At 38.0% G+C, this 24593-nt stretch overlaps 1 protein-coding gene across 1 annotated transcript in view; it reads right to left on the reverse strand.

The window, feature by feature from the left end:
• Positions 1-925: 925 nt before the first annotated feature.
• The window catches only part of LGR5 (leucine rich repeat containing G protein-coupled receptor 5), a 92662-nt gene continuing 68994 nt past the window's right edge, over positions 926-24593 (reverse strand). The window contains exons 7-18 of the mRNA XM_074827240.1: positions 23164-23232; positions 20149-20220; positions 19274-19345; positions 19098-19166; positions 18878-18949; positions 15858-15923; positions 15576-15647; positions 14613-14684; positions 12591-12716; positions 7648-7793; positions 6566-6649; positions 926-4897 (exon numbers count right to left, since the gene is read on the reverse strand). Coding sequence (XP_074683341.1) covers positions 3807-4897; positions 6566-6649; positions 7648-7793; positions 12591-12716; positions 14613-14684; positions 15576-15647; positions 15858-15923; positions 18878-18949; positions 19098-19166; positions 19274-19345; positions 20149-20220; positions 23164-23232 — 2011 coding nt within the window. The 3' untranslated portion in view covers positions 926-3806. The remainder of the gene's footprint in view (positions 4898-6565; positions 6650-7647; positions 7794-12590; positions 12717-14612; positions 14685-15575; positions 15648-15857; positions 15924-18877; positions 18950-19097; positions 19167-19273; positions 19346-20148; positions 20221-23163; positions 23233-24593) is intronic.

Consider the following 24593-nt stretch of genomic DNA (forward strand, 5'->3'; position numbering starts at 1 on the left):
TTTAGATCTTTGTAATTTGTTGCTTACCATATGGAGTGAATTCCTGACTAAGCAATTGCTTTCTCAGAGTTTTTACTTCATTGGTATTTTACCCCTTTCTTTCAGGCACTTCACAGAAATGACCTACAATCATAATCTTGGAAAAACCAAGCACATATAACTGTCCTGTGCTGCAGTCCCTCCTAACAGGAATGCATCCACTGTCTCACCTTTCCTTGATGCCTAGATGATGACATGACTGTGCTTAGCTGCTGCCTGTCTTTAATTCAACAGAGCTGTAACTTCTAGTGCAGCCTGAGCAACCCGACTCTTGCCAAGTCCGACATTTTAGCCCCACCTTTCATTTGTCCTTAGCATCTGCATCCTATGCATTTCATACGTGATGGCGCTACTGCCTCTCTGCTGTGTATCAATCAGATGAACTTTGCCTGCTGTTTGGTAATCCCCTGATCTGCTTTGTCTGCCACATAAGGGATTGGAGAGAAAATAAGGAAGCACGTAGGAGAATTTGCTGTCTCACCAAAACCAGCAGCCTAGTACAGCAGAACCTCATCTCTCATGTGGTCCAACATGGTCTGAAGCCTGTTGGTAACTCATGCACATTCATCGCTTGACCTGATGCACACCCTTGTCACACAGTTGGAGGTGCCAGTCTCACACACGGCAATTGTGAGAGGTCATCACTGAGACATGGACAGCACGCACAGGGAGCAGGATCTGTTCATAAGGGTCTGTGAGTGAAGTTTTGGTAAAAAACTTAGTCTGTGTTGAAATGAAACATTACTCTTTTTTATTTTTTTGCTCCTTGAGAGCATGCAACCTGTAACTTATACTTCACCAAGAATTCTGGACATCTAGGGAGGTTAGTGTAAGTATTACAATGACTTGGAAAGAATTAATTAAGGATGCACACCACTTTAAGAGGTGTTAGGTCCCGATTAAATGGTCTTTACTGGGTAGTCACATTTTATTACAACTTACATATGTCTGGAACACTGATAGAAAAGAAAGCATGTCACCTATTTACAATCACTACACATTTACATTATATTATTTACAGATAATGAATTTAGTAATATATATGAGCAGAAAATATAGAAAATATCAATATGAAACTGTACAGGGCTTAATCTCACGTCCTTTACTGTGGTTGCATTTCACTGTAACAATAAATACAGTTCTATATTTACACATTTTACTTTAAAAATCTATTAAATGAATTTTAACAATTTCAAGTTTAAAATATCTGATCAAAATATTTCAAACATGCTTATAAAAATAAGACATAAAGCCTTTAGGACTTTCTGCAAGCTAAAAAAGTTCTGATAAAAGAAGCTTTCTTTAACTAGTCTTTAGATTTATAACATTATTTTGCTTCTCAAATCACTTTACAAACTTCTTAAATATAGCGAGCTGAAAGGAATTTCACTGACATTAAGCAGTGCAGCACAGATGGACCCCAGTTAAATTAAAGCTAAGTAAACATGGTAATAAGTATTGTGCAATGGTTGACTGATCCTCTGTTTAATCCAAAGTGGTTTCAGGCATCATTCTCCAGCTGTATGCTGCACTGCTTCAAAAGCCACAAGAGATAAAGGATTAAGATAAGTACTCAGCTGACTTTATCATACATAATTTAAGCATTGGTTCATTTTTTTTTCCTGAAGGATGAACATGTCAGCCAAAGTCAACTGATGCCATCTGTAACTGTAAAACTAAAAATATGCCAGTGTGAATAGACAAGAAAATCAAGGCATATCCATCGTTGGCAACACATTCTTCATTGTGAAAATTCGTCCTTTGAGTCCCAGGAAGTTTTATATACAGTAACAGATGCACAGCAGAGATCATCTGTAACTGATTACCTCAATTACTGGGCTAGCCTAACCTTGGTAATGTTAAATTAGCCTCATTCACCTGCAGCTTGAGTGGCCACTAACTGAGCAGTGAGTACTGGGCTGTTAAATGTTACTCTTCAGGGAGCTACTTTTAAAAACAAAACAAAGTAAATTTGTGCACTTTTGTGTCTTAAATCATCGGTTCACTCAAGCAAAAGGTGCCAACTCAGAAAAAAAACATTGGAGTATTGCTTGATGGCTTGGCCAAGGTCAAAGACTGATATTCTAGGGAAGTGAAGGTGGCTCAGTTGTCTGAGATATTTTGATAGTAGACTTGGCAAAGATCTGAAGTCTCTTTTGTCTAACTGGGATGCTTCTGATGTGTAAACATACATGCTTCAGCAAAGTATTAACAGATTTAAAGCCAGAGAGGAACTCTGTGTTAATCAAATCTAACCTTTTCCTAAACTAAAGTCATCAGAAATCTCTGAATTCCAATAGCTGCTCCGATACCTTTTTTGGCAATATATCCAATTTGAATTTAGAGATTTTTGGTGACAGATAGTTCCACTAGCTAATGACCATCACTGTCAACAACGTACACATTTATTTCTATGTTGTGTATCCCTAATGTCAACTTCAGTCTATCTTACCTGATTCTTCTCCTCTTGAATGAGTAGTCCCTCTGCTCTCAAACTTTTGTTTGGCAGAAGCAGCTACTTATAAACTGTGATCAAATCACTTCTTTCTTAAGCTGCTTTAAATTTATGATATTCATATTCTTTTCAATTTCACAATGTTCTTTACAGAATGTGAATGCAAGAACTGTTTGAAATACCCCAGTAGTGCTTGCATCAGCGCTAAGATCACAGATCATACAACCTCTTCACTCCTACTTGATACTGCCTTGGCTAAGGATATTTGTCATCCTTAGCCAAAAGGACACAGTGGCTTCTAAATCTTCAACTGACTCGTGACCATGAACTAGAAGCTTTCTAGAATAACTGTTTCACAGGTCAGAGATCATGACATGAGCAGGACTACAGTTTTTGTTCCTAGACAAATTACCTTAAATGAATGTTTCTATGTGAGTGCCTTTGGTGTCCTTTAATTGCTCTCAGCATGTCAGTCTTTCTGTATTGATGACTTTCTATGTAGTATTTTCCACCCTCTATCTGCCAATTTTATCAGCAGTAATTCTGGGATTAGTTCTACTGGCAGGACCAAACTGTGCAGAATCTCACTAGAAAAATATCCATGTGACAATGGCTTGCAATCACATTTTAAGTGCTTAACAGGGTCTTTATTAACTTCTTTCACACCATGTTGGTTTTGTAGGTTTAGCTGACAATTAAAACCGCTTTGTCAAGTCAGATGACTTCTAAAAACCAAACTTGATGCTGATTAAACTATTAAATCAGCTTTATCAAACACTGAACTTCATCAAAATCTATTCTGCAGAAACCTTTAGGACTTGAACAGGACTACTCTTCCATTTAGATACCTTGCTGAATGAGGGCTATACACAGATGCTTATAAAAACAATCACGGCACTGAAAAAGTATTATTAAAACCAGATTACAATAAACAGGAAAAAAAACCCCAAACCCTGAAAAAAAACTGTATCAGGTGATGCTTTGAAAAAAAAGCTTACCAATTTAACATGCTATTTTTGCTCTTGACCAACTGATGCCCTTTCTGAGTAGTGCTGCTTTAAAAGAGCACAGCTGATACAAACTGCACAAACTGCAGCAGCTTTCAGTTTCTCTCTTCATCCCAGCATTTTGGAAGCAGGCTGAGAAGGCTCAAGTATTAGATTTTCAGCCTGCCGCAAGTTTTGTCATTGCCTGTTTTCTGATGTGTGTAACAATAATTCAGAGGCACTCTTTAGCTTGTATGCACACATCCATACTTACTTTCGAGATTAAAATTTTGTAAACATAGATACTTTCTGTACTGCCACTGAAACTAGCGACATGGAACAAATGCAACTGATGAAAGATTGCAGCTTTCTGTCACTTGATATGACGATGGCATTAGTGAATTGCTGGTAGGCATATCATATGATATGCTGGCACTTGTGAAGGTTACCAATGCTTGTGTTGAGTCACAAGATTGTTTTTCTATGTCTTCTGAATTCACAGAGAGCAGACTAGCATGTTTTGATCTCTTCCATAACAAAGTTTGCTTCCGCAGACTTCCCAAGTCCTCCTTAAAGTGTGGATTGAAAAGTATATAAAGGAGTGGGTTTAGACATGCAGGCAGTGGGACAATTACTAGCAGTATTGACTTAATCACTTCTGGGCTGATAAAAGTGAGATTTAGTAAGGAGGAAAAAGATAAGAAAGCCACAGGGCAATAAAGAATGCAATTAGTAAAAAGTAGCAAGGCTATATGTTTGACCATAGAGCAATCCCAAATGTTGTCAAGTTCTCCCTTTTCTAAACTACAGTAGAGCTTTGTATAAGCAATAGTCATTACCAGGAAACAAAGGGAGTTCAGCAACACCAGTGCTACCATGTAGCCCATAGCAGTGGGTTCTCCAAATGGTAGTGGTAAACAAAGTGGAGAAACTCCATACTCACTACCAGTGAGGAGTGGTATCACTGCAATGATTACTGCCAACATAAAGCAAAAGAAAATGGCAATTTTTACACTAGCAATGGAGGACTTTGTTTCAAACTTTGTAGTGTGCTTTACAGAGAATGCACGTTCAAGTGCAGCTAGGGTAAGGAGAAAAATGGAAGCCTCTGAAGCAAAAATTGAGAGAAGGCCAGTTATTTGGCAACCAATTCCACTTTCCCACTGTGCTCCATACTGAGCAAAGCTACCAAAAGTTGATGCGTCCACGCTAGCCAGTACTCCACTGGCCAGACCCATCAAGGCATTTACAATAGCTATTAAACCAATCAAAAGTTTTATGGAGGACATATACAACAGAGATCTGAAAACTGTAGCAGACACCAGTGCATTGCAAATAAAGGTTAAACCCACTATGGTCCACACTCCAATTCTGATCAGCCAGCTACCAAACAGATGGTCACATGGTTTGAAGGGACCTGAAATGACAAAATAAAAAGGGCACAAGAAACTCATGTAAACTAAAAAATAATTTTATGCTTTCTAAGACATTACATTTCATGCTTCTTGCAGGTTCTCTGCACAGCCAAGCAGTGAAGTTCAGTCCAAAAAGGGAGCTGGAAATTTGCTCTTCCTTTGGAGTAATCTGAGACCTTGATAACATGCTGCTAAATGCATGTTGCATTACTGGTGGTGCACATGAGTCTTTGTCCTTCAACCTGAATAGTCTATGGGTTTCTTTTTGAGCCTAGCAGTACAAGTGTAATGTGAATATCCAGTCTGCAGTTTCAAGAAATGCTGTGACATTTGTCAGTGTGTGAATAAAGCCAAAAAAGATACCTCTCGCTAAACTAGGACAGGTTGCTAATGAGTCCTGGTGAAGTGTGACGTAATGGATACAGATAGATGCACTTTGGCTACTTATAACATGTCATTACACAGTCCAAGAAAACTGAGGCTGTCTTTGCATCTGAAAGTGCTGCCTTTTTGGATGACCTGTGGCGATGATTGAAGCCTTCTCTGTATTCTCATAGAACTGAGGTGCGTATGCTGTGCGGTTGAAGCTGAATGCTCTGCAGTCTGAGAAACATTATTTATCTTGTACGATCCAGCTATGCTCTCTTAAAGCAAGTAAGCAAGTCCTTCAACAGTGGTCTGTGCTTCTCCATGAAGACACAAACCCTGCAGCTGAGATGCACTCCATATGGCTACAGCTGTTGCCATCAAGTAGGCATAAGCATCTATTGTGTCAGTTTGCAAGTTTTGCTAAGATACCATTTGAAGATCAGCATGGAAGCTAAATTTTCTCTTGGGTCTAGTGATAACTTACTTTGAAGACAGAAATGTTTTCATGAACTCAGTAGTTATATTTAGGCCACAGGAGAATATGTGATGGTCAAATGGTTCTAAATTCTTTGGCTTCGTGTCTTTCCTATTTCTCTTGACATAACTTTAAAGCTACAAGCAACCTTCCAAAGACATGCTTCTTTCCTTGCCTTAAAGGAAACTTTCAGTGGAATTGGTGGCCTGTAGCTTTGCAATTCAATCACTGTATTTATTTTTCCTTTCTGCTACACTGCAAAGCCAGGGATGCACTATTCTATAAAGAAAATGACAGTGCTGGGGGTCCTTTGCGATGGACTGTGTACATCAGTACAGTGGTATTTGGTATTTTATAGTACGGTGTTTGGTATTTCCTCGACATTAAACTAAGCTGTGTTTTGTTCAAGAAACTCAAGTGCAGAATAACTCAGTGAAGTTCAAAAGAATTATTTTAGCTCTGCAAAAGACTGAGCAAACAAAGATTCTGCTCTCCTTTATCATCTACGTCTTGGTAGAACACAGAGTCTTTGCTTTCTCATTTCCTTGATAAGGGGACCAATTCCTGAGAAAAGGGGCCCAGAGTGAGGATCTGCTCGAGGACTGGGTAAAACTTTCGTTACACTCATAGATTAATTTAGTAGCTGATTAGTTTTCTGGACCTCAATGCAAAATTTTATATTACCGTGCAATGTAATTGTATTAATCTCATCAAATTATTGCAAAACATCATGTTACTATCCTATTATCAGATTCAGAGTTTATTCTGCATCTAGAATATCTGGTAATGCTGTGCTTGGACTCCTATCTGTCTGGCAGTTTTATACCTGGAGAAGGTGAGCATTGCACTGAATGATGAGCTTTCAAATCTTCTTCAAAGTCAAGAAAAAAATCTTCAAAGTCACGCTCATCTGTGGGGGAGAAAATACCGAGACTTGATACTGCAATTTTCAGGAAAACTTCTTTCAGTACAAATTGCAAAAATGCCTGTGGTATTTAAGGCCTGGTCTTGTCTGTTTGCCTGCCAAAATGTGAGCAGAAGCAGACGTATGCCTAGCTGGTTTTGAATTACTGTACTCAGGATTATTTAATAAATTGGCACCATCACTTCTCTGAAAATAATCAGGTACATTCCCTATTACCTAATTTGCAGTGTGACAACTGCTTAGAAAGGAGTTTAAAATATGAATTCTGCTGTTGTGCCAGGCTACTAAGAATTAACCGAAGTTTTTCTGTGTTTCTTATGTCATTGCTCTACCATGTATTCCTGGCTCTATTCTTGCTGAGGCTGACCCTGAACTCTGAGACTTACTGGTTTGCTGGAGCAGAGATAGCACAGAAAGCTGCAGGATGGTATAACATGTATGGGTGCACCTACGTAACAGGTAACAGGTCAAGTAATCAACCTTGCGCTGAAGGGGAAGAAAAATACAGTAGTCTTCTGCCCTGGAGAGCAGATGCACTCTCTGGTACCCAGGAAGTGCTGAGGAAAAATATTGGCAGCTCTGCCAAAGTAGCCACATAAACTCTGTGACTCATCCTGAGGCATGTGGATAGCAGGAGAGCCAAGGATGCGTTGCTACTTCCAAGGCTGGCAAGAAACTAGATCTTTGCTGGCCTGCACTTCTATGGGGTTACATACCAGCATCACTTCCCTGTCTCTCACATAAAGGGAAGATTTCACTTCCCACATTATTATAGTTATTGTTTGGATGGAAAGATGAGCGAGTGAGATTTTTGAAAGGCAGACCTGAAAAAATTAGTTTGCTAAGCATAGGAATGCTTGAGTAACATATTACCAGGCAAGAGAGAGGCTGCCTCTGTGACTGTAAAAGAGTTCTGGATTTGTTTAACATCACAGGCTGCTCACAGCCTTCAGGTAGATTTAAAAGCCAAAGATGACGACTACCTTGAATTTGTAACAACCCAGCATCCTTCCTGTGAAAATCATCAATGCTGCTATTCTCATCCTTGTTCCATTGGCTGGCGATTTTGTAGTGGCTCTCACAAGCTCCAAAGGCACAGCACTGATAAGCATAAGGCATCTCCATGACCCTGTAGAAGAATAAAGAAGCATGCCATGATACTAGTTTAGCACCAGAGTTACTGGATTGTGCTGCTCCTCTACTGTTAGGAGCAGACTGAATCATGACTGGAAGTAAAAATATCTATGGGTAAAAATCAGTCATGATAATACAAAATGAGGACTCACAAATAAAATTCCACGTCAGAAATACAGATGATTTCTAGGCTAATTTTAGTAAAGCCACAATGAAGTTTCTTACGCATTTTCATGGGAGATATGAAAGTGGGTGATACATGCCTTGCTGTTGGGCGAATGTTACTCTTAGAGCTGTATTTGTGTTTTATGATTTTGAATGATTTTACAGTGTAACTCAACAGTTTCCCCATGTTACTTTCTTAATGGTTTGTTTTAAAAAAGCAGATCCAAAGATCACAACTGCATCTACCTGCCTAACAGGCAAAACCAAACCATCACTTCCCAAATGGAATTTCTCCAGTTCTGGGAGAATGAGATCTTTTGGAATTCAAACTTCGTTCAACTCTTTTCACAGTAAGATGGCAAAAAGATTGTCTTTTGTGCATGTCTTTTGTGCACAGATCAAGAAAGCAGTGTTCTAAACCAAAAGGTGAATGAATCAGAAAGGCACTATGTGTGAAAACAGATGTCACTGAGGAAAAGATTTTACGTTATTAATTGTCTTCGAAATGAGCACGGTCAATGCAGGACCCTGGATGTTCATTCCATTGGTATTCCTAACACATGAGTATAGGTCAGAGTTTCAATGATTTTGAGGGTTTCTTTTGTCAGAAAATTGCTCAATTCTGGTATGTTTTGAACTTAATTCCTTTGGGGATGTGCAAATTCTAGGGTAGCATGGAAGAACTACATATATTCAAGTTCTATAGACTACTACTTCTACTCTTTAGATACATTTTATGCTTTGGAAGTAGAGATATTTAATTTGCACAGTTTGTCAATAGTACATAGAAAAACCTAACAACTCATCTTAATTCCAAAAGTCCAATAAACCAAAAAATTCAAAGGTAAGAGGTGATGAGAAGTTATTCCGACTTAACTTAAAAAGAATAAAATAGAACTAGATTCTCCTATCAGATTACTTCTAACACGTTAATCATGTAAATTAACACAATGAGAGTTCCAAGCAACCTCTAACCCTCTGGGAAATGTGCAAATAAATCAGTCTGAATTAGGCCCAGTGCCAACAGGACTTAAACTTGTGTGCTAGCCAAAAGGTTTGTACAAAGGGGAACAAACATAACCCTAAGCTCTAAAGTGATTTTTAAATTAGTGTGTTTTAGGTCATTTAGATTCTATATACTTACATTTCCATTGGGAATTAGCAACAAAAATCTGTACCCTTGTACCCAATACAAAAAGCTACAGAATGTAATTTTAAGGTACTTCAATAAAAGTTCAAGATAAGCAAGATCTAACTATCAAGCAACCTCATGCCAGCAGATTTAAATATTTGATTTCTAACTCATTTTTGTGCATGCCATCTTTTAAAATAAGGAGATTATCTCAATTAAACATTTTTGAACGCATTTCACAGAAGCCCTTCTCAAATAAACTATTATTAAACCCATAGATTGCCAGACTAACCCATAGCTAGTCACCTGGGCTAAAACTAATCCCAATCCCCAACTAGAAATGCCCCTTTTCTGAAAAAAAACCCCACAAAACCCAACAAAAATTATCAAAAGAAACACTGGCTGTTCTGCAAAGTGATCACTGCAACTTATGTCTTCAGACCTTTTAGAAAACATTGATACAGCTAGGGGATATTTTAGGCCCAAGGGTCTAACAGAAAGTATTCTCTGGTTATTCAAACAGATCTATGTGCTTAATAATGACAGATTTCCAAACGCCGTTGCACTTCTACAGGCCTGCTGTCCTGTCATACACTGGAAATGTGGACCTCTCACATTGTAGTGGTCCCCTACTTTGATAAAGTAGTCAAAAAATCCCACTGCTTTTAAATTATCTTTAAAGACCAAGACTCTCATTTCTTATCCTCTCTGCAGGTCTTTCTAGCATCCTTTCTTAAACCTGAACGGTTTGTTTGTTTCTTCCCTTGAGTTACTAGGATATACATATAGGCCTTAAAACTGCTGAATGCTTCTGAACCTGTGTGCAAAGTATAATTGCACAGAATGACTGGAAGCAGAACACAGAGGACAAAACATACTTTGCAATGCAGAGAGATCGGTATCAGCTCTTCTCAGTGACAGAGGAATTTCTTTCTCGAAAAGGCACATTTAACAAAAAAAAGAAAAAAGAAAAAAAGGAAGGAACTTGTCAGCCATACAGTGCTGGAAGCAGTCCCTTTTATGGCTAGTGCTTATTTGATGGGGGTGGTTAGATCTGGACTCTGTCGAATTAAACACTTTTAGAAACACTGGCTGAATTTATTTTTATATACTGCTTATCTTACTGATATCTGTATTCTTCATAATTTTTTTCCTGCAGCAAGGAAAGCCTCTTTTTTCTGTTTTTAGATTAAGCAGCAGAGAACATAAGGTCTTTTCCACCTCACAGAGGTGTGGGGGTTTATGGAGAATGGGAAAGCACAGTTGTGATGAATGGAGCAAATCACTGAGTTCTTTACAGAGCTGAATCAAAGCATCAGATAAAGAAGGAAGGAGTGGCTGGCAGCCTGACTTTACTTCCTCAAAGCTTGCCATAGCAGGCTGGGCTCAGCTCTGTAGAGCATTCTCCTGCCATTGCTGAAGGTGGGGCAGAGGATGCTCAGTTCTTTGATGTGTCTGTCTATCGAACAGCAATGACCCATTTAGATGAGCAGGAAGCTTTTATACAGGAATTTGTCTTTAATGTTGTAACCAGTGTCTCGTTCCAACAATTACAAAGGGTGAAATTTCATTTTGTTTTAGATCTCTGTTCAAGTTTGGTGCTTCATGCATTATCTGTGCAGTGATCCACTGTGAAGTCCTGGCCTCATTTCGATTTATGGTAAAAGTCCTGCAGACTCCAGGTCAGGATTTTACCCCATTCTCTCCTGACTGGATACAATTTGTTCTTACAGATGTTAATCAACTCTACATGAATTAATCATACTTTTTACACCTTTTTTTAAGACAAGCTACTGCCTTACACATTCTTGTTAACTACTTACCCAGACTAAATACACTGTAGTTGCATCTGAGCAATGTACATAATTTTACGGGTGGAAAAATCACATAAAGTGTAATTTTGATAAAAGAATTAAAAAATCTCAGTTGTACATAATTCAGTTGAATAGTGCATTATTCTAGGACTACTGCAGCACCTTTTATGCTTCTAAGCCATGGTATATACATCACTATATATTTGCTAGGTTGGAGTAATTAATTTTCTTGTGTTTACATTCTTTTAAAGAACTTTCAGGTATTTTAGAACTGTCACCTGCCTCAACATGTGGGCAAAGTCAGTGAGAGAAGACAAACTATGGCAGAAGCTCAGCCTCAACCATTCATGACTTCTTATGGTACTTGCTTCTTGACCTCTTAGACCCATCTCAAGGTCTCTAGTGTAAGAGAGGTGCAAGGCCTCTAGTACTTTGAATGTTTATGTTATAAAGTAGCTTCATACACTATGATGAAGTCACTGCCTGATCTCCTCTGTGACAACCTACAAATACTGGGTTTATCAAGACTTTTAAGGCATTGTTTCCTAACCTTGGAACCATTTTTTGCAACTCTCTCTCAGTTTATATTAACATGCCATCACAGAAATGTTCTAGTGTGGATCCCTCCAGTGCTGTACATGGAGGTTTAATCGCTCTGCACTTCTACTCCTGACTCCCTTATTGCTAACTCCAAACACTCCAGTCCTCTTCATTAGTGGTAGCGTCTCCTTGAGTTGTCTGCCTGCTAAAACTCATGGGACTTTTCCATTGCAAAAGGCCAATCTAGTGAAGACATCCTTGCAGATATTTAAAAGCTGTCTGGACATGATCCTGGGCAACCAGCCCCACGGGACTCTGCTTGAGCAAGGTGGGTTGGATGAGAAGACCTCCAGAGGCCCTTTCCAACCTCAACCATTCTGTGATTCTGTAACTATGTGCACACAGTTTAATTGTTTAAAATTTTACAATATCAAACCTTTTACAGTAAAACATGGGAAAAATATATGTTGCACTTGACATCCTCTAATTAAACTATAAAAATCGAGAGAGAGTTAGGGGACACTAATACCCTGAAGTCAGAGGCAAAACTTGATTTACTGAGATTTCTCTATGGTCATCCAGTGACTGGCAGAGCTGCAAATGATCTCTAGGGAACATTTCCTTCCTGTATCACAGAGCACCCAGCAGAAAATTACTAGCATCAAAATGTTTTAATAATAATGGCAAAGTATTATCTGAATCTTAATCAAAAGATTACAGAAAAAACATGTTCAAACAAAAGAGGTCAAATATTTTGGAACTTCAGGAGTATATTCTTCCCTTGATATTTGTTGTGTTCTTGTTAAATATAATGGAAATTCTGTAAGCACAGTCCAGTAGAAGAAGGACGTATCACTAAGCTCCTAGCAATATTGTTTTAACAGCTTTTGAAACATATCACCAGGAAGCAGATGTGGCTTGTATTAAGCAAGTACTGCAGTTAATATTTCAAAACCCTTCATAGTTTCTCCAGTTAAAACCGAGCATAATAAAAGAAGTCTATCATTTTTATCATATTTGCTTTAGTTTTAATAGCATAGATCAAAGACTGACAAGATGAAGTAACATGCGCTACACACATACACACCTTCCGTTGCACATGAACACAAATGTGGCTTATTAGTTTTAATGATATACTCACTTGAGTTCTGGAAAATTTTCAGATGATATCAAGCTTTGTAGGGCATGATTTCCTGTTAATTTTAAATGAGTTAAACCATGTAGCCCCGTCACAGGAAAAGAGGACAAAAGGTTGGATGACACATCCCTGCATAACAGCAAATAAAAATCAGCTTATGGGTTTTCAGTTTTTTTCTTCAGCACTAGAAGTGACATGTTGGAAGAACAGGTTAGACTTTTTTAACTCGATCAAAAATGACTGCAATAAACAGAGCCACAGTCAGTCGAGCAAGGCTGCAGCACCACTCAGGAGTATGCACCTATGTGTCTAGCAGAAAGCTAACAGTAGTATCTAGCAGTTAGCTAAGTCTCTGTTGACAAATTTTGACTCCAAACATTCATAGTGCCAGTTTTGAGACTAGCAAATTAATTTACAATCTGTTCATTAGATTGTTTGAATTAAAGGGAGCCAGTACCAGAACAGCTTCCCACAGCTTAAAAGATTCAGTGGGATGCTAGAGGGCATGCTACCCTGAAAGCTCCACAGGCATCAGGTCAGGTGTATGGGGAAGACGTGTGTTTCAGGGTAGGATGGGTCTGGGCTGGAGCAGATGAAAGTGACAGTTCTAAACTGAGGTTTGTCTGAGGAGCTGAAGGAAGACAGCGCAGATGAACACAGATACAGAATCTGGGGAAAGTAAATCAGGTGAACAAAAAAGTGACAGTGATCAAGAAGATATGGTAAAATAATCAAAGAGGGGGAAGTCCAGAGGTATTCTGTTCTCTACTTCTCCCTCTCTCTTCCACTTATTCTATGAGGCTTTTCAGTCCTCTTCACAACTTTCTACACTGCAATACTTAAAATGGTCAACAGCCAAGGAGCACAAAGGGGAGTCTGATGCTGCTGAAATACTTTTATGCCCAAGGCTGAACAGCAAAGTTCCCATCTCTTGGACTATCTACTGAAATCAAAGAGCTAGACATAAAATAAGGTATGTTGATAGACTGGTCTTCTACCTATCTGGTTTAGTGTGTGTCTTCTTGCTCACAACATAGTTAAATACCAAAGATGAAATTCTGGTCCTAATGAATGCTCACTTCAGTCAGACCAGGCTTAGAGACTACCATTTCAGGAAACACTGGTACACTGTTTTACTCTCTGTGTGTTAAAGGGCTTTTTTCTTTAACCCCCTCTGACTGTTCTATGCTATTTACCAAAGCTACAATTTATTGCTCATCTCATAAAGTAGGAAACTTCTGAGGAGGGCCTTAAAAGGGATGTCATAGACAATATTGTCTTTATGGACATTTTTCACTGCACCATTCAGAGGGGAGGCTTTGGACATCAACAGAAACGAATACACCTTTGCAAATGTAGGCATCCCACCAACTACTGGATTATCTGTGAGCAAATGCCCATCAGTGTATCTTTGTGACAACCACGCAGCAAGATTACTCCAGAGGAATTTTTTTTCACGTCTTCCCCATACACCCAATACTTCAGGGATTCACCTTAAAGAGGCATTACAATTAAGGACTGCGAAGTGCTTGTGAACAAGACCTGCAAAATTGGGTGCTGATATTGTGATCACTAACTACTCTGGCTGACCTTACTAAAGAAGAAAAACTATTCCATCAAATGAGGAATGATGAAATAAAGATGCATACTGCATAATTATGCATACATTACTGCAAATTTTTTAATCCAATTCCTTCGTCCTGAAACACAGCTAACAGTAAATATTCCCCTCTGCTACAAGAGACTAAACTGCTAACAAATTGAATGAAGAAAGGCAGATGCACTGGTATTATTCATGGACCCCAAATCACTCTCATTACACAGCGTTATACGCACCTTTGCCGTAATACCTATGGGAACTAGTGAAGTACAAGAAAGCAATCATTTAGATATGGATTCAACAGACCAGAAGATTAGACTAGAGAAAGCCTCAATTTCTGCTGGGGCACCAAGTTATTACATTTTTTGTACACTCTTGCAAGAAAACTGTGAAAATTTGAATGTAAAAGATATACAAATACTTACAGTTTGATCAGAGATGGTAAAGAGGAGAAGGCATTGGGGTGAATAACTTTAATTTTGTTCCAAGCTAAATCCCTACAAGAAAAGTGAGTGGAAAATTACATACCCACTGAGTGACCATGGAAGTTTTCATACACTTGATTAGGATGCTTAAATATAAAAAAGGTATTAATCACATGCAAATATTTTCAATAAACTTCTGCATATCTCACAGTGCAAAATCTTTTTCCCATTTTTGAATTGTTAGTCAGTTAATGGTGTTAGTTATTAAACTGACAACTTTCTTCAAACGTCTTAATGCCTTCTACAGTCTAAGGCACTTACTTTCCATCTGCTTCACAGCTTCCTAAGGCAGCAGAAAGAAGGGTGGGGTATATGGACTACTTCTAAGTGGTCCTCATGATGTGACTAAGAACAGCAAATCCATTGTCAATAGACTTAACTTCCTAACCTCAATCCTCACTGCCCTTGAAAAATCAAAAAGACTGAAAGCAACTCTTAAAAAAATGTATGGGTTTGATCCTGCAAAAACTTACAACCGTGAGTAATTTCTTGACAAAATTACTCTGCTAGCACATGCATCTGTGTGAAAACTAGAAACCCACACGTGACTGGACTCTATTTCTTAAGACGCTGTTCTCTATTAGAAGATTTCATGCTACCTAGAGCTGATTATTATGTGAACCCGCCAACAGATACCATCTCTGGCTCAGTATCTCTCTCCACCTCCATCAGAAACATTTAGAAGTAACAGCTTTTACAGCTATAAGTTTACACCTTTGGATTCATTGCTGCAAATGCTAAACATCACAATGTTTGTTCTCCTTTCACAGTTATGACCTAATGGGTGAAAGATCAAAGTGAGGAAAAGCAGAAACAAGGATGTTTTGGGGTATATAGTGAGCTGACAGTATATACCCCATGTTTTTAAGAACCCTGGTGAATGGTTGTTAGGGCTGTACTCACAGAGACCGAAGAGCAGCCAGCTGCTGAAACGTGTCTGCTTTGATTTCACCAATTTCATTGTGATGCAAGTCACTGAAATAGCAATAAGAATCTCCTCAGTTTCAAAGACACTTGGAGGACTTGGGGTGTTTTAGACTGTGTTTATGATCTACTTCAATATACTGTAAGGGTATGTATTTGGGATACGTCAAATCAGCCAGCAATAACCAAGTTAATGATGTTCAAACACATTCGTATATAGGTGCTTATTTTTATGCTTTTTTAGGGTAGTTTGATGCTTACATTTTTTGGAGTTTTTTACATGTGGTAAAACAGGGTAAATCTTTCAGCAGGTTATAAGACAGATCCCTGTAATACACAAGAAAAGAAAAGATTAACATCAAAGTAACATTAAAAGAAAAAGATCTTTCATTGTCTACCTTCATGCTCAATTTAAAATAACTTGTTTTTATCCACACTCACAGAAGAACAGAAATGTGGAAACTCACTTATCATCTCTCATCTGTCAGATTTTGATTTCTAACTGAGGAAGAAAGAGGAGAGGAAAAGGGAAGATGTATTAACTCCATATCCTATGTTTGCAAATTCCTTGCATTGTCTGAAGATTTCCTGCCTGAAGTGTAGACTTCTGCTGAGTGTTTTATAGTAACGATATTGACCATCTGCTCATAGAGAATATTGGATTTACATCACAGACTTCATATTCATCATGTTTAAATTCTGACAAATATTTAAACCATTTAAAATAATCTACTAAACATATATTTATTTATTTTAATCTACTAAACATTTTCAGAGAAGATCCTGTATTTTCTGGTAATAATCACAATGGACTGTAATCAGCTTTCCATTCTATGCTTTTAATTAAGCACTATTGCCTCTGATGCTTAGACTGTTATATCTTATAACTGAGGGAAATGGTTAAAAAAAATATTGGAACTAACTTTGAAATCAATCACTACATGGGGGGAAAAAAGCCTTAAAAAGACTTGAGCCAAAACTCAACAAATTACAGAATAACTGAAACATCTGGACTGATTTATAGTATAATATAACTAATCAAAACCAAGCCCAGGCAATTTGCAGAAATTGGAGGAAAAAAACCCAAGGAACCAAACACCAACCCCCACCACCCAACAGTCTCATCCTATATATACATGTTGCTCAGGGAAAACTGAATGGGAAATTTATTAGTAAAAAGAATATAGAAAAAAAGCTTATGCCTATAATTAGGAAAAAGTTCTTTTCCACAGTTATCCAATATTATCATGTAAAAGAGTAATCTCTTTTCACTCCCGTTTCAAATTCTTTAAAACTGGTTCATTTCCACCCATTTGTTTCCCTGTTAAAACTTTATTTTCACCATTACTATTTCAACAGGGGCATTTAGACTATTCTACATTTGATTTATGGAAGTGGTGCAAGTAATGACTGTGTGTGTTTTTAAGGTATTCTACTTTGCTTTTACTATGCATAAAGGCTACCATCAGTATACGTATTTGGTTTTGTTACAGCAGGGAAGATTATGGCTTCTGTTTTTTCTATTTTTCACAGGTACTCTGTGGTCCAAATCAGACATGACAGAGGATAAAATTCAAGTGAGCTGGAGGTGTTTAAGCCAAGGTAAAAGACGTTTGGTATGTCTGGCGGACTGTGGCTATTCTGTCATGCCCAGATTTGTGACTTAGGTCTTCTTAGAAGTATGTTGAATTTTGTGTATACTGACACTCCCTCTTCACACACAGAAAAATCCCCAACCCAAAACCAAAACCCTTCTTCCCTCAGTTTCTGTTAGAACTCCAGGAAATATTTTACTTGTTTATTTTTAAGGATTTTTTCCCACTTTGTTAGTACATGAGGCTCTTGGCAGCAGTAGAGGGCAAGTGGGTTTGGTTACTGTGTTGAGGTGGATACCCAGCTGTGCTGAGGGTAGTCTCTCGAGGACTGCTGCAAGCATGTTCTCACATACACCCTCCCTGCAGGTGCGCAGACACCCAGGAAGCCTCCCTGCACATTAATCCACATTTGGAAGTGTTGGTAGCTAGGTAGTATGCACAAATTGTCTTTCAAAGAAGTGTTTGCACTTGCAGTGTTTGTGCATGTATCTGAGCCAGGAAGCCCCTTCGAGATCACAGTTTCCAAGTAAACTTGTGGGGTTCAGCACACTGTTATACGTTATGGCACAGGCAAAACTAATGTGCAAACCTAAATGTGGGCTTGGCAGGATTGTTCCAATCTGATGGGACAGGGGAAAGAGCAACTCTGAATACATGAAATTGCTGTTAAATTGGTTCCCCCCCCTTTTAAATATCAGCTCGAATAATGCAGGGTGATACTCAAAAATAAAAAATGTGAATTCCCAATGGACAGTCCTACTCTACTATGAACTGCACAGGTTATTAATTACTATAGTATGTATTTGCCTTCTGTTTTGAGATTATTTATTGTTTATGAATAATACAGGACATATTTAAACTTAAGTCTGTGTGCAGACTTCTGGCAACAGACTCTGTTCCTGTCTTTTGTCATTCTGGAAATGATTATATTGAGTCCATCAACTAAAATTTAATTTTTTCTGGAAATGTTCATGACATCCACACTGGTATTCAAATAATGTGTTATAATTAGTGCTATTTCAATGCTGGCCAGAGAACTAATACCAAATACCTTCCTAGTGATGTAATACATAGAGGAAAGTGCTGTTGGCTCATTCTCAAAGAAGAGGACACAACGATTACTTTCGTTAGTAATTAAGCAAACTCCAAGGAAATTTCCAAGCTAAAAAATACTGGATATTTAGTACAAAATCTATGCCCCAACTATGCCAAGGAACAGTCTATTAAAATTTCAGTCAGCTACTTATGTCTGGTTGGAAACGAAACTAAAAGAGGAGCATAACAAGGACTTAAAACTGCACTCCTTACTCAGTTATACTTTCCATTCACTTCACTGAATTATCTTCCTCAGTGAGGGAAAAAACCTCAGACTACTGTAGGAGAGACAGAATGAATAAAAATAAGGTAGTTCTGTTGTTTTTTAAACAAAATCAAGAACTGTTTTACCCTTTCCTAAAAATATGCAAAGTGATTATCTTTTTCAGCAATTTATAGGAAAACCTGACTGATAAGTGGGGGTTGTGAACTTTTTGAGTAACATGGGGGCCCGCTCCCTCAGCTGATTTCCTAGGAAGTAATGTGATACACAGAAATAGCAGTAATTGGGTAATTTAAAAATCATAATGATTTCATTTATCCATTAATCTCTTGCATTAATGTAATGTTAATAATCTTACTGAAACGTACAGCACTTGGAGATTAGGTAACTGGTCACAAGCTGATTTGGGGAGAGAGGTGATCTGTGCTCCTGTTAGTGTCCTGTTGAAAGTATTTATTTAAAAAAAAAAGGAAAAAAATAGATCACTTTTTAAAGATTGCAAGACAAATATATTTTTTAGGACATTCTTTAAAATAAGTCAGTATCCAAAAAAATAAAACGAAGCAAAAATGCTTCTCTAGCACTTACAAACTCTCCAGACTCGTAGTCCCTGTCAGATCAGGAAACTCTGTTATTTGTGATGCACCATTTAAAGTCCTAGAATTCAAAAACATAATTTTAATACAATTGAGGTGAGGGAAGTGTGGGACAACTCTAATACCGCAATATATAAAGACATTTAAAATAAAAATGTAAACACATACAGAGTTCTGAGTTCTGGTAAGTGTTGAAAAGCAGATTTTCCAACAAGCTGGATAGGGTTATCATAAAAATGTCTGCAAAAAGAGGATAAAAAGACATTTTATGAAAAATATTTTAAGTTTCTAAATATATGACATGATTATACTATAAGCAAATGAGTAAACTCTCCACAATGAATCACAGACTGTGCACCTCTGATTGTAGCAGAGGTGAATCTCTGGGGTTTTCTCATCCACTAATCTGTATCTATCAACCACATTTCACATTTTGAATATTCAAGTAGTCATTGTTTTCTTAGTTTTAAAGCCAGAAGCCAGTCAACAAAATATTCCCTCTTCCTCCCAGGTTTGCAAAGACAGGAATCCAAATATGAAGAACATAGTTATGACCTGAGACAAATCTAAGGTCAGCAGGTGACGAAGTCAGAACTTCACCTTCTCAGAAGAGGTTCCCTTTCACTTTTGAAGTCACGCTGCTTTTACTCATAGAATATATTGCTCAAAATGAGTCCCCATTTTTCTTACATTTATTTTACAATTTCTTATTTTGAGGTTTGCCTGTTAAATGCATTCTCATGTAAGACAATGGGAACTCAGACTGGAATCCATCAAGAGTAATTTTTGCTAGCTTCTACATTGACAGTAATGCTAAGAGACTTAGAAGAAATAGTTCAAATAAAAGGTCAAAGGGCAGAGACCACTACTCGCTTCCCTTAAACAGGGCATCCATGAATATGGAAAGATAAGAGCTTGTTTGCTTGTATAATGATGTGCTACACAGTACGCTCACAAGAAGAGCTATTTGACAATTAGCCACAAATACAATACTTAGTTCCACATTCTCTAATAAGAGTCACTGAAAGACTCTTATCACTTACATTGTAATAAGTGATGGATTACCCACAAATGCACGCTCAGGTATTGACTTGATGTTATTGCTATGAAATCCCCTACAAAAGGAAAAATGGTTTACACAGTAAGAAAAAAAAAAGGCACAATCTGTATTCACAACGCACAACAATTTTTTTTGTTTGTAGTAAGAAAAGTGTCTGTATGTAAAGGTATGTCCTTGTTTTCGGGGACAAGATGGAACTGAAAAAAGCAAAAGAAAAGAAAAAACCAAAATAGCTGGAATTCTGCACTTTTCTGAATGAACAAAACCATTCTGATGAAGTAAACTGCAAAATGGCATTTTAAAATTCAGATGCCCTCGGTAGGAAAATGCTTTGTAGCTGTGTGTCCTGTATTTATGAATTTGCATATATATTTGTATGTATATAGATCTAATGTAAATATACAGACACACATACAAACTAATAACATTAATAGTTAAATATTAATACTTAAATAAATAACAATAAAACAGTATATATATTTCCCCTGTACTTGTTAAACTGCAACTATTTCTTTTGCTGGGATAATAATGGATTGCATACGTTTATCAAGTAAATGATTTTATACATTATATTGTAATATGTTGAGCCTCCCACAACCACCTTTTGTTGAAATATTTTAAATGTGGACATGAACAAACTATCCAATGTAGTTGTGCCTGCTGGATAGAGGGTCAAATGTTTGTCTCATCATTAATTACTGGATTTTATTCATATGAGTAATTCTCCATTGTGAAAAACAAAAGATACAACTAAGATTTCAAAAGAACAATGATGATTTGTGTGGGAAACTCCCATTAGTTCAGTCGGGTATGAAAAAGGCTTCCCAGCTTAAATTTATGCATTTAGAAAGCCTCAAATTGTTCACTGATGCAAGCACGCTTGGTCATTACTTGAACAGGTCCCACATTATTGGCTTTACTTGCTTAGGCATTGTGCTACTGCTGATGAGCCACAGACCAAGGCTCTAAATCCCTAGTTCTTTTGCATGCAATAAAAACTGCATCCATGCAGATTCAGACTCTAAGCAATATGAGGATCCCATTTAATCTAGAACCAGTAAACAGGCTGGTTTTGTGGCTGTATTGAATGGAATTCCTTGCATGGCAGAAAAGATAAGGAAATGGCATGATTACTTCCCAGGGCAGTATCTGGCCCCCCATCACCATTCTGACTTAAGCCAGAGGGAGGGAGCAGCCCCATCATCAACCAAGAGCAGACTCCAGTGCATTTATGCACAGAAGAGCCTGAAGCACTTCTGAACTGGTCAGAAACAGAGCATGCTCAGGGCTGCTGCCTGTGCCCTGGGGCACTGTAACCAAGTGATACACCCTGTCTGAACTGAAGGCCTTCATAGCCTGGGTAAAAAAACTATATTAAGGCCACACTGAGAAAAATGCATCTATAGGTATCTTCAAAATTCAGTCTGGAAAACATTATGTATGCATTAATTTTGGGTAACAGCTATACCCACTTACTTGGGAGAGAGAACTATTCCTACAGCTGAGACCTTGTAGTGCAGAGCATCTGGGCAATGGTGTCCCTGTAGCATCAAACAGATATGGCACTGACTCACTGGCCACTTGCCAGCAGATCTCCAGCTCTGAATGGTTGCTTGGAGGCACAAATTCTGAGAGAGAAATGAGGTCCCACCCAGACACACCCTTAATAAGATGGCCCTGCAATGAGCTGAACCTCTGTGGACCTGGGCTCCCACTTGGGTGAGAACAGCAGGGCATGCACAACCTCATGGGAGCCGTCTTGTGCTTATAAGATCAACTTTGGGGCCCAAACAAAGCACTGAAGCACACGGTCTCATAATCGGTGCTGGATTTGGGATGTCAGGTTGCAATTTCACACTCTAAAGATTTCTTGCACCTAGGAGCTCATCTGAAACAGTATGTTTGATACTTAGAAGTGAAGTACTACAGGGGTCTGTAAGTAATCTCAAGCATTATCAGGCACTTTGCTGGACTGAGCAAGGTGCATTTACTGCAAACCTGGGTTATTCATGTTCGGCTACTGACTCCAGAGGTCAGCAAAAAGGCAATCCTGTAAGGCCACTGGATTTCATACACCTTATTTCAGCTGACAGATGGCTTAACAGCAGCTGAGAATAATTGGGCTGAGAAACTCATAGCCCCACTCCCTCCTTCAGAGCCCCAGTCTGCCAACACTGGAGGTGCTGAGCTAGAGTCATCACTGCCTGGGGGTCCTTGCTTTGGAAAAAATCCCAGGTGGATACTTAAAGCGGCTTTAAGATCAGTTTGTGATATAGCAGAGGTACAACTGTGTCCAACTAGTATATGATTACCTATTTTTTTCAAAAATCTGTGCTGAAGGTACCAGTAACATGGTAAATAATTCAAATGGAAAGAATTCTGAACATATGCACGGCTGTGTACATTGTGTGTATGACATGTGAATATAATGTCATTCAATTTTTATAATTCAGCTGTTTCTTACAATAAGCTTTGCCAGTTTAATTGCTGATTTTTTTAAATGCAAACTACATCTGTGCATCCAGAAGTGTTTTATTTACAGCATTACAAAGGACTATTTATGTTGAAAAGAAACTGCTTTAATTTAATGGGGAGGAGGGAGGGAAGAAGGTAAAGACATTTAAACCTGATGGGCTAATTAGGGTGCCACACCTTCTTTTTCTTAGACTAGAAGGCTGTGATATATTGGATTGTTTGCAATATCCAACTGTTGTGTTTGGGAGTCAAAGTGCACTAATTGTGTTTATTATTTACTGTAGTCCAAGGATGAAGTTCCTGGAAAAACCGCACTGCACAATGCAGTATAAAAGTAGAAGTTGTCAGAACCTGAATGCTCTAAACTGAATGTTGAAAATGATCTTTTATGCATGTTGGCATGTTTATTAGTTTTTCCTAGGATATCAGTTTTTAAGGATTACTGATAAAATCATCAGCATTAGAAAAAATAATCACATGCTAGACAAAACATCCTCCTTCCTAATATGAGCTCTGTACTTACAGTTCTTTTAGGTTTGTTAGTGTCCTGATAGCGGTGGGGAACTCGTCCAGACTGTTGTAATTTAAATCTCTGTGTGAAAATAGATTATATTATTTAGGTTATGCACTGCATAACAGATAACATAGAATTGTTGGCATTTGTAATGAAATATCACCTTCCATGCATTGAATAAATACATACAGCTAAAAGTCAGGAAATCCTCAAAAGTGTATGGATGTTTTCCAACAAACTCTATTTAGGGCACATTATCATTCCTATTTTTTATCAGCATCCTATTTTTAGTTATATCTTAGCTATTCTGCAATAAAGAAAACATACATGGATTCAGATACCATTAAGGGATTTGCTGTTTTGTAAATTGCCCATCCTTCTCGTTGCTTGAAAGTATTAATTGGAAAAAAAATATTTCAAATAGAATATTCAACAGCTTTGTATGGCAAGGTGCATTTTCCATGGCTAATATATCTCACTATAAAGGTTTCGTTTGCCTATGACTCACTGTCTAGTTGTATTCTTCTTTTTTTTTTTTTTTCTGATGAAAAAATCTCTGAAGAGATATTTCCCAATGGTTAAGTAGTAAAAATAAGAGATACTGGAGTTTGGAGGGTAAAAATGATTTGGGGTAATCTTCCTCTGTCTAAAACAAGTGAGAAAACATACAGTAAGTTCAACGTTACCATTAACTGTATTGTTAATGTTAAGATTTGTCAATATTCGTATGGAGAATGTTTCTAACCCCATTGTAAACCAAATTGTAAAAACCGTAGTTCAACTAGGGTAGTGACCTCTCCTTTAAGAACTGCTCATGCTGCAATGGTAACAAGACTTTATTCTGGTAGGTTGAATGGACTATAAGCCTACTTCTGCCCTCAGCATGACATGTGCATCCTTTAGCATTCAGGAGACACCTGAAACTAAAATTGAGGTATGCCAGTTTACTGTGATGCTCTCTGGCACTGCTTTCTGAAGAATATAGTCTGAAAAACTTGAGCAAAAGCCTTTTTGAAGAGGCAAAACACAAATCAGAGTTTACAATAGATTGAAATTGAAATAGTATCAGACTGAAGTAATGCGGGCAGGAAACTGCTGTCTGAACTCAACAAGGCTTTCCTTCCTGCTTGTAAATCTCTCTCTCCTGCTTATTGACAAAAAGAGATTACAGTCATGTATGGTTTGTTTTTGCCCTCCAGTCATATGTGATTTCCAGACCTATGTGTCGAATAAAACAAATGACCTTAAAGCTGCTGTCCATCATTTATACCAAGATCTCTTTAGATTATCTTGAAACTATCTGGAAACCAGTCTATACAATATGCAACTACTGTGCTTGAGGCGAGTGCTACATTCTCCTATTGCAGTGAAGTGGCTGCACCTACACTTATTCCCAGGTTCCTGACTGTCCTCATCTCTTTCATGCCAGGTGGCTGGGA

This window comes from Strix aluco, chromosome 5 (assembly GCF_031877795.1).
Source record: "Strix aluco isolate bStrAlu1 chromosome 5, bStrAlu1.hap1, whole genome shotgun sequence".
In the NCBI taxonomy this organism is placed as follows: Eukaryota; Metazoa; Chordata; class Aves; order Strigiformes; family Strigidae; genus Strix; species Strix aluco.